Source organism: Chaetura pelagica, unplaced genomic scaffold (genome assembly GCF_000747805.2).
Source record: "Chaetura pelagica isolate M959 unplaced genomic scaffold, ChaPel_1.0 scaffold683, whole genome shotgun sequence".
NCBI classification, from domain to species: Eukaryota; Metazoa; Chordata; class Aves; order Apodiformes; family Apodidae; genus Chaetura; species Chaetura pelagica.
In genome coordinates, this window is record NW_009952815.1 from 132,296 (window position 1) to 143,262 (window position 10,967).

Sequence of the window (10,967 nt, forward strand, 5' to 3'; positions counted from 1 at the left end):
CCGCACTGGCATTACAGCATCATAAAAAATTACAGAGCTGCTATTTTGGGTAGCAGCTCTCTCCAACTCAGTGAATAAATGCATCTCCATATGACTCACTCCAGGGGATTATTAATAGCCACAAAAGCAGAATGCCAAAAACCCCAGAATATCACTCCCTTCCCACACACAGTTTCCAGCTTCTCGCAGCAATCGCACTTGAGAACTTTTTGTCTCAAAATTTGAACTATGTAGATGTACAGGGGGAACAAATTTTTCTATTCCACTCCTACCTTGAAGGCTGGGGAAGCCTGCAGGGATGGAGGATGCTGGTTGTTCCAGCTCCAGGGGCCCAGATGCCCAGACTGCAGCTCAGCATCCTGCGAACAGCTCGTTAGGGGTTAATGAACCTGGAAATAAAAGCTCGAGTCTCCTGATTTAGACAGAAAGCACCAGGGCTGGCAGAGCAGTGGGGGGAAGAGGAAAAACCATTCTGAGAGGGAGGAGATCAAGCACTTCCTTCTCGTTCTGTGGACCTCACCTTCTGGGGTTGCTTCCTTCCACCAGCTCCTCAGTAACAGAAGTGGGAGTCATCGTGGCGTCCTCTGCACCATCCTGGCCCTGCTGCTGCACAGAACTGCTGCACTGAGCTAGTGTCAGCTCTGACAGTGTGGGACAGCCTTGAAAAAAAAAGGATGCTTCTCCCCTAAAATGTTCTGTTGGTGTTCACAACATTGCTGAGATGGGGGCAGGGGCAAGGAGGACATAAGGCTGATGTTATAGCTGGCAATTAGGAAACAGGTTCTTAGTCCCACACGATGATGATGATGATGATGATGAAGCAGCAGAAGATACAGAAGAACAAGAGGAAAGGAGATGACTGCCAGCTTCAAGCTCAAGGTGAGCATTTACCTGCGTGCCATGGAGAAAGTTATGCAGCTAAATTAAAAAGAAAAAAAAAGTTGCTGCTGGTCACAATAACAGGGTAAAGCAGCTCGAGGTGAAACCTGCCAGAGAGGACCCTGCCACTGAGCTTTTAGATGGACAGATGTTGAAGCCACATAGGGTCTGACTTGTCCTGATCCTGGGACACAGCAACCCCTCAGCTCACACTGAGAGTGACCAGGGGGCTGAGCAGTTTGCAGCACTTGGAAATACTTTCTACCTTAAGACAACTTGCTTCTGCAGCCTGGCAAACACTGCTTGGAAATCTGCCCTTGCTGGAAGTGCCCACATCCAGTCCTGCATGGATAAGAGCAACAGGGTCACTCCTGGGTCTCTTTCATGGCCTAAACCCACTGCATCATCCACCACACAAAAGCCAAAGGAACATGGGGAGCAAGGAAGGACACCTGAAGTTGCTGCTTTTTCCCAGACATGTTCTAGGTACAGCACAGCACTGATAGGGAACAAAATCTTCTTACAGGAACTCTCCAACCCCACTCAAGAGTGAACACTAGAAGAAAGCTCTTTAGTCAAGAAATTCCCTAATATTTTAAAGATTTTCAGAAGTCACAGGTGATTTTTGAGAGACTTGAAACCCTTTAAATGATCAGGTTTTCAGGAGGTCCAGTGAAAAATGGCCAAGCTTACAGGGCTTTGGGCTGAGTACTCCCCTCAAACATTGGCCACTTCAGAATCAAAGCTCCTAAAGCAACCTCATCCTCTGTTCCACACACATCACACACATCAGAGCCATGAAATCAATCCAGTGCAGAGCCCTGACAACATCCCTCCATGGGCTGCAGTGCAAACCTGGTATCAAAGCAGGAAGAAGCATTGCACAAGTAACAATATCCTTTGAAATAATAAATACAAAAGATGTATTTTTTTTTCCTTGAGGTTTTTTGTTTGTTTGTTTTACTCTCGAGAGCATTTGTTAAAAAGCCTACATCTGCTTTTGAGATGGTAACATCCTCTCTATATAATATGGAAAAATAAACTCTACAGGACAGGCAACAGACACCCCCGTTAGCACAGGGCTGGTTCAAAAGATTAGATCCACAAACTCATCAACATGGAGGGGTGGTTTTGCCTTCCTTGCTGCCAGACATCATTGCTTTGTAGGAATGGTAAAAGACAAGAATACATAAAAACAGTAAAATGTTTATTTTCTTAGAAAAAAAGAGATTCAAAATGATTGTGATCACACTCCCATTCGTGCTCAGCAAAGCCAACACTGCAAGCTTAGTCCTCGATTAAGATACCTGTTAAATGAAACTCTTTTTCCTCTTAAAATACAAATTCCTGCTCCTGCATCACTTCCAGTATTTCAGTGATAACATGCTTTTAATGGATAATAGTTTCCCAGCTTCTTCTCAGCAGAGAAACAAGGCCTGCCATGGCAAAACCGTCCCATCTCCAAAGCTTGGAATCATCAGCATGAAGAAGCCCTCCGGCCCGCACGGGGACAGACAGACAGCTTGGGGGTGGTTCTTAGATGCTTGAATGGTCACTTATGGAAGCTTTGTATAACACTACCTCAACTGATAGAAAACAGGCCAGAAGCCTCCATCAACAATGTCTTTTGGATTAAACTTTTAAGGATCTGCTGCGTTATCTGGACACAGAAAAAAAGTGAGAGGTTGCAACAAGTTTGAACTAGCAGCAACAAAACCAGTTCCTTACGAGTTCTTAGCAATATTCCTCATCGGTTCGTTAAGAAACACTGAATGGAGCATATAATGTGGACATGATCTTCTGTGATGTAGTGCTGTTCTCTCTAGAAGACTTCCAAAAGGTCTGGACTGGGTTGGAATCTATTTACACAGTAGCACTCCCGGGGCGAGCAGCAGAACCGGCACTATGTGACATCCTCCTCTTCTGAACAGTAATCGCGGCCCTGCACGGAGAGAAGCCAGACAGCTTGTCAACCACCACTTGAAGATGGGAAGGCCACCAGTCAGGTACCTACTAGTGACACGTTTCCGTTCTCTGAACTTAGGACACTGAAGTTCAGAGCTGGGTAGAAGCCTGAAAACGAGGGAGCAGAGACTGCGCAACTCGGCCAATCGTTTCTGGAGGGTCTGCATGAAACCAGGACAGGAGACCCTGCCCTTTCTGTTGCATGAACCCAGGACAGGAGACCCTGCCCTTTCTGTTGCATGAAACCAGGACAGGAGACCCTGCCCTTTCTGTTGCATGAAACCAGGACAGGAGACCCTGCCCTTTCTGTTGCATGAAACCAGGACAGGAGACCCTGCCCTTTCTGTTGCATGAAACCAGGACAGGAGACCCTGCCCTTTCTGTCACTCTTGAGATAATAATTTTCATCCCCTGTATTGAACTGGGGGGAGGTCCAATAAACCGATTTACAAAACTATTTTATGTGAAGATCCTCCTGGATGGACACAACCCTATAGAGCCATTGTGAAGACACCATCTCCGAGGCAAAAACAAGGAAGTACCCAGTGCTATGAGCAAGGCAAGTCAGGTGCTGTGACCAGGAACACCTCGCCTGACAGCCTCAGCAAGAGTTTAACACCACAGGTATTGGAATTACACTTGCAGAATGGGGGAAAACAGACCAAGCTTCACAAAACAAGGACCAGCTGTGTTACATCTTCTGTCCCATCCTAAACACAAGACTTACAGCAGCAGCTGTCTACTTATTGACCTCAGGAAGGTCTGGAGAAGATAAGTCCTGTCCCTCACTAGCTGCTTCCTGCAAAAAGAACCTCACAGGACCCAACATCCCTGTTTCTCTACACAGAAACAGCCAGAGCTGAGCTTTTCAGCACAGAAGCCACCAGAGATGTCCTGCATAAAACAAGTGCCTCAAATGCAGGAGAAGGAGAAGAAAAAGAGGACGATGATGAAAAAGAAGGAAAGGAAAATCACAAGAGTCTCAGACCTGCAATAAAGTGTAAAAGCTCAACAACCTCCTGTAAACAGAGGAGACCAGTACTGCAGTGATTAAATGAGTGAAAGTCTACTCACCCAAGGGGTACCCATCACCCCCAAACCAAAACGTGTCCCCTTCTTCATAATGTGTAGCCTATATTTCCCCTCTTCCAGTTTAAAAGAAGGAACTACTATGCACTTGGACAAAACCATGAGACTAAGCTGGTGGTGATGGAGGCTTTGTCCATCAGAGCTGTGAAAGCCACCAGCAGCAGCTGATGGCTGAAGCTCAGGGCATTACCAGGCATTTAATTTACCTGGTTCCTTGGCCTCCTGCTCAAGAGGGAGCCCACAGCCCATCATTCTGCACCAGTGGCCACCAGAACAGACCCAAAACACAGAAGAAAGCCATCAGGCACTTTATCCCTTCTGTTCCTCCTGCTGTTGTTCTGCTCCTGGGTTTGCTCTCTGGCAACACAGTGCTCCTTGAAAGGATGCCAAGAAGCCACTTAACAAAGCAACATGCCAAAGAAGTCCTTGCCATGGCCTGGAAATGGCAGGTCTCACCCACCTCTACACTGCAAAGACCCACAGCAACACATGCCCAGCATGAAAACAAAGTGTGTGGGGCTCAGCTCAGCATGGTCTGAAGTGTCCTGGCCCAGGCCAGTGAGGTTAAGCACATACTAATCTCTAAGCACAAGGGAAAAGGTGTTTAAGCCCTGGTGCAGCTCATGAGCAGAAAGTTAAGCAAGTGCCTTAGCATCTTGTTGAAAGAGAGCTCATGGTAAGTGAGCAAATGCACAGCAAAGGTATTTATCCTCCTAAAAAGAGGAGAAGGGGGGAGAAACCATGCAACAAGGAAACAGAAAAAGTTACTGTAATTTTGGGCCACTTTCAGACAAAAGCTTTTGTCTGAATCTGATTCCCTAATTGAATTTTTATCAGTAATAAGGTTCCTCAGAAAGATCAGAGAAAGCACAAAGCTGCCTCCCCTGCTGCACTGGAAATCCAGCACACAGGGGTTTCTCTCTGGTGCTCCTCGAGCAGAAAGGCAGGGGAGGTCTCCATCTGCCCCCAGCAGAGAATGAAGGCTGCTTTGGTCCTGCTAAGCACCATGGCCCCAGTCCAGTAAAATACTTTAAAATGTCAATTTTTGGCTGTCTGGTTGTTTCAGAGAACGGTTGAGAGATGCTGGAGGAGATGACACCTTGAGTGGTTTGCACCTGCAGTCAGTGAGAGGCCTGCTGGGCTTGGGATGGTGTTATCCTGGTGGGGCTGGGCCAAACCTCACTCAGACTGGTGAGCAAACACCCTGCACAGCCACTAAGGCCTTCTGAAGAAACCACACTGAAACACTGACCATCTGAAGCTGCAGAAAGAAGATGAGTTCCAGAATGTGAGCTCTGGTAGTGTCTGAGTGTGCCCTGAAGTGATGGTGGGGCTTTTTTGGGAGCAGATGTATCAGGAAAACAGAGAAGGTGACAACCCACCCCTGCCAAAGAGAGCAGCACTGTGGCTGGGAAATGAGGCTGGAGGATGGCTGGCCATGCCCTCCCCTCTGCAGCCCAGAGGTGCAGGGACCTGTGCCCAGAAGAGTCACAGGCTCAGAGCATGTGGCTAATCCTGTAACACCCTTTAACAGCCCCTAATAGCAGGGGGTATTCAGTAAGTGCTAATGATTGAGAGTGCACATGAACTACATGGAAGAAGATGAGAATGGGCACACACCCATCCAAGTCCAGCTAATTCCCAAGAAATCCCATCTTCCTCCTTGCAGTTTCAAAGCCCAACTTCCAACATTTTTGTGCATGTCCACAGAAATGCCTTAACACAAGTGTGTGAATTTAAGGGTAATTAAGTAAAAAGCTTCGTGTTCCCTCCTTTCTGCTGCTTGTACCCAAACCAGAAGGGCTCATTCTCCTGCTCTCTCCCTGCATCTATCATGGAATCCCAGACTGGTTTGGGGTGGAAGGGACCTTAAAGATCATCTAGTTCCAAGCCCTCTGCCACAGGCAGGGACACCTCATCCAGGGCATGCACCACAAAATATATCTAGAAAAGGAAAAAGAAATCACAGGAAAAGCCCTTTTAGCCACTGCTGAGGGGGACAGGCCAGCACACCGAGCCCCAGGCTGCCCCAACTGAATGGCCTTTTGTTTGGCTTCGGGCCTGGCCCAGGTGAGGCAGCAGCTCTGGGGATGCTCCTTCCTGCAGCTCCAAGCTTGGCAGCAGCATCCTGGGCAGGAGAGGAGGAAGAGAAGGAGGAAGAGAAGGAGGCCGGCAGGGCTGGGGGAGGGACACGAGCTGCACCAAGGAGACCTTTCTTCAGGCTGAAGGAGCCTGAAGGACACAGTGGGCCCTTTCAGAGGAGGTGGCTGGTGCTGGGAGCTGGCGGGAGCCCCTCTTCCCCAGTCTGGTTTTGCTGGGCAGAAACCGCCGGAGGGCAGCACTAAATAATTGTACACTGTGCTAATCCTTGCCTGGTTCTTACTTTGTTAGTGAAAAATCAGTAGAGTCGTTAACAGCACTGCACTTTGCTAATGAGTTTCAGCCTAATAATCCTTCCCCTGCCTCTAACATCACTCCTTAAATACGACCTGAGAGGCTGTGCTGTGTCCCCCCCACCTGCCTTTCCCTTTCCTTTCCTCACGGTGCACGTCCCACCAAAGCTGTGCTCACCCTTGGCCACTGCACCAGCATCCCATCAGCTGAAAACCATCCCAAAGCTGCCCTGAGGTTTCTTCAGCCTTTTCATCAGCTGGTTCCTACCTGTCTGGATGCACGTTGCTGCGCCACGGCACCACCACTGTGAGAAGCTCTCCCTGGGCTGTTACACGTATGTGACAGCTACATGTGAGGTGTAGCTACTGGTTCCTGTGCCATCCACTGCTTCACTCTACCCAGCTAGTCCAGCCTCCCACAACTTCGTATCTTTGGCTTCTCACCAGGTTTTGGGGTGTTTTTTTTAGCTCAAATTCTGGTGCCTCTGAAATGACTGGGCTGGCACCAGCAGAACCAACATCTAACCCTCCGAGTGAGGCTGACTTTTACACCCTCAGGCAGTCCTACCTCCAGCAAACCCTAGGAGCTGGATTACCATAAGCACACGCTGCTCTCCCTAAATTCAGCTCTAGCTCTCTGAGCAGGGCAGACACTCAAGCACAGATGGGAACAGATGTCTCCCTCTGAAAGCCTCACGCTGTTTTGACCCTGAATTTTGGTGGGCAGAAGCTCCATCCCTTGGGTCGACATTCTGGTTTTTACCTTTTGGGTGGCATTTGCAGAAGGCAGTTCAGCTTCATATGGGCAGCCAGGAGTGTGTGCTGGGTACTTACAGGGGCAAGACTTTGCAACACAAATTCTCCAGACCATTTCATTGAAGCGTTTTGACCTCAAGGATTTGTAAATATTTGGTATTTTCAGTTGCTAAAACATCAGCCTGTGTTCTTTCCATTCCACACTTTGATTACAGAAAATTTTACTTCAGCTGACCTCCCTCCCTGTCCATTTAATTTCTTTGCTGGGTCCAAACCACCCATTTAATTTCCCCCTCTAATACTTATTCATTTGTACTAGAACTGACACCCCTTAGGATTTCAACACCAGTTGAGGGATGTTTTGCTTCTGATTTAGAGCTCCTGTAGGCACTGCCCATGAACAGCCTGTCTCCATTACAAATCCAACAGTACTCATGGCCATGATTACCACATGAACATTACAACATGTTTTGGGACCATCAACCACAGGCAACGCCCCTTCACTTCTGCAGACTATTTCATAGAATGGTTTGGGTTGGAAGGGACCTTAAAACCCATCTAAACCCAACTCCCCCTGCCATGGGCAGGGACACCTCCCACCAGACCAGGTTGCTCCAAGCCCCATCCTTCCTAGCTTGGAACCCTTCCAGGGATGGGGCAGCCACAGCTTCTCTGAGCAACCTGGGCCAGTGTCTCACCATCTCCATAGGAAAGAATTTCTTCCTAATGTCTAACCTAAATCTCTCCTCTTCCAGCTTAAAGCCATTCCCCCCCCCATCCTATCACTCCACGCTCTTGCAAAAAGTCCCTCCGCAACTTTCCTGTAGCCCCTTCAGGCACTGGAAGGTGCTCTGAGGTATCCACAGAGAGGTCTCCCCTATCCCTCTTTTCCAGGTTCAACCCCTCCTTCTCCCCTCAACCCCAACTCTCTCAGCCTGTCTCCAGAGCTGCTCCAGCCCTCTGACCATGTTTGTGGTCTTCTCTGGACTCACTCCAACAGCTCCATGTCCTTCCTGTATTGGGGCTCCAGAAGTGGACACAACACTGCACAGGAGGTCTCACCAGAGTGAAGTAGAGGGGGAGAATCATCTCCCTCAACCTGCTGGTCACGCTGATTTTGAATTCAGCCATAACTGGTGAGCTGCTCAGTGACAGAATTCCTTTAACTGTTCGACTGCTGTCCTCCATTTCCCTGGAGAAAGGACTCAAAATGCTATTTAGGGATCAAACAAATCCCCTCACGTTTTCCAATCTTTTTGGCACTTGTGGTGGGTATCTATCAAAACAGTGTGTTGTGGGCAAAGATAAATTAAAACCCCCAAAACTTCTCTCTGGCAGACTATTTCCTCAAGCACAGGAGGTCCCCAGAGAAAGCAAATCCCATGTTCAGCTGCACATTAATTCTTGCCAATCCCATCAACCATTAGCAACTTGAAATGCACAGGAGCTGCCTGTCTCTCTCTGACAGATAAAACTGTATTTCCTCTGTACAGAAAATCTCCTGATCTAGAAGATAAATTAGCACAACAGCCCTGGAGAACAACTGCAAGCATTGGAGAGCGTGGTCCAAACAGAGAGGAGAGACAGTCAGCTGCATCTCCCTGTGGCAGCTGGTGAACAAACGGCATCACTGCCCTGGAACAAATCCCCAAAACAAGAATTAAGCTCTGCTCATAATGAGATACAGCCACCAGATAGTCTGCTACATTGATAGGACAGATCTTTGGAAAATCCACTTCACTGGAGGTTCTGTGTTTGACACTATGGAAGGTGCTGATGCCTGGGAAAAGCAGGTAAATATTTACAGGGTGAATGAATCGCCGTGTTACGGGTATGTAGCAATTCTACTTTTACATGCTTATAGGTTCCTGTGGAACACTGGTATAGAAATACTCAAGAATCTACAAACTCCCCCTTACTTCTACTCTTCCCTTTTATCTACCTTTTTGCTTTCATGCAATAATTTTTAGAGTAGTGTAACAAACATGTTGCTTGGGACAAATCAGAGATCCACCCACTGCAGGACTGCAACTCCTAAGAGCAGCAGTGTCAGCAACAATGGCAGAAATTCAGAGTCATCCAAGTCCTGCTCTGCAACCCAACACTACAATTTGGGAGTATGAAGGACTTGATTCTAATCAAGGAAGCAAATATTTAATTTCAAGTATTAAATAAGATACACCACTCCAAAATGTGAAGTGTGAAGAGTATGTTGGTGAGTGAACATCAGCTTAAAGTATAAGCAAGAGTTGAGATCTAGGCTTGATCCAAATAGCCCATTTAATTCCTCAAGTCTCAGTTTCCTATCTATGTTGCAGTAAAAATTCAGCATTATCTCACAAAGAAGCTGGGATTCTCATCTAAAAGACCTGTGAAACACATGAAAACACATGATCAGGACAATGAGGTATGTAAAGGACTACTCACTGTCTACTTCAAATCATCTTCAGCATCATTATTTTACTCAGTGTAGGTTGTGAGGCAGGGTTACCTGTACATACAGCCACACTACTCATAACCTTAGGATCTGTGAGCTATATTAAAGAGATTCAGCAAGAAATAAGTAGGGTATCCCAGCTGCTTCTGGCATTATGGTTTTAGTTGTCTCCCAACAGAGATTAAAAGAAAAATCAAGTCACTAAGGGCATCAAACCTCACTTTGTTCTTCTCCTTTATCCAGTGGTCCATGCATGGTCTCTATGATTGAGCTGAGTTAGTTTGCTGTTCATCCCAGCCTGCTGATGTTTTCACAAGGCAAAGGTTTCTTTCCAGTACCTCCTGCAACCTCTACCTTTTTGGTCTCCTCTGCACTTGAACCAACAAGCAGTAAGTGGAAATCTCAGACCACAGTTCCTCCAAGTATCAGAGAACATGGAGCACTCCAACACACAGTGCCTGGTTGTCCTCCCCAGGGAGCTGGGAAACCTCTATGTCCCCCACCCGAGTGAGAACATGCATTTGCTTTATAGTGTCTTACCTTTTCAATTTTTTCATCCAGCATTCTGAAGAATTCTTGTTGGCTTTCAGAGATGTGCATGCTGAAAGGCAAAGGGAGATTATCAGTACCAACAGGATGCCCTCCATTTTAAAATACTGACACTAAAGTGCAGGGCTGATGAGGGGCTCAGCTGTAAGCCTGCCCCACTGTGAGACACCAATCACTTTTGTCTAAAAAAACAAGTTTTTAACCTTTGTGTTTGTTTTTTGTTGATTTGTTGGGGGTTTTTTTGCCCACACAAAAATGATTGCATTTAATTCTGTGTGCTACACCTGGGATGGTACCTAGGACCTGCATGCATCGTGAGGAGACTATTCCCTGTTCCAGGCAGGTTGCAGAAACTTAAATAGTCCTGGGCCAGTGAAAGAGCCCTCTGCACTGAGACAGGGCTTCCAAGACTTCCAACCTCACCACCACAAAATGAGTTGTCTGCAAAGTGAGGCTAAAGCCTTGCACAGGAAGATCTGCCTGCCCTGCCACAGCTGGGCTCTGTGCTCAGCACCCCAGGGTGTTGACCTGACCAGGCTGGTCCTTCCCCTCCCAGCTGGGGGGGCCACACTGCTCCCTGAGCAGACAATGCAGATCGTTCCCTTCACTCCCTGGAAATGTTCCAGGCCAGGTTGGATGGGGCTCTGAGCAACCCAGTCTAGTGGGAGGTGAACCTGCTCATGCAGGGGGTTGGAACTGGATGATCTTTGAGGTCCCTTCCAGACCAGTCTGGGATTCTGTGAATTAGCTCTGCAGCACGGGAGGCTCAGGGGTAATGACATGATGGTGCATTAGTGAAGACGGCTGGAAAACACTCTTGGTTGTCTGTAAAATGCTGATGGTGGCACAAGACACCAGGCCCTTCCCCAAGGGGGATCTGCAAGCTAAAAATACAGGAA

General features: G+C 47.6%; 1 protein-coding gene across 1 annotated transcript in view; it reads right to left on the reverse strand.

The window, feature by feature from the left end:
* Positions 1–2,065: 2,065 nt before the first annotated feature.
* The window catches only part of LOC104386446 (chromosome unknown open reading frame, human C1orf21), a 61,732-nt gene continuing 52,830 nt past the window's right edge, over positions 2,066–10,967 (reverse strand). The window contains exons 4-5 of the mRNA XM_009995055.1: positions 10,060–10,120; positions 2,066–2,821 (exon numbers count right to left, since the gene is read on the reverse strand). Coding sequence (XP_009993357.1) covers positions 2,783–2,821; positions 10,060–10,120 — 100 coding nt within the window. The 3' untranslated portion in view covers positions 2,066–2,782. The remainder of the gene's footprint in view (positions 2,822–10,059; positions 10,121–10,967) is intronic.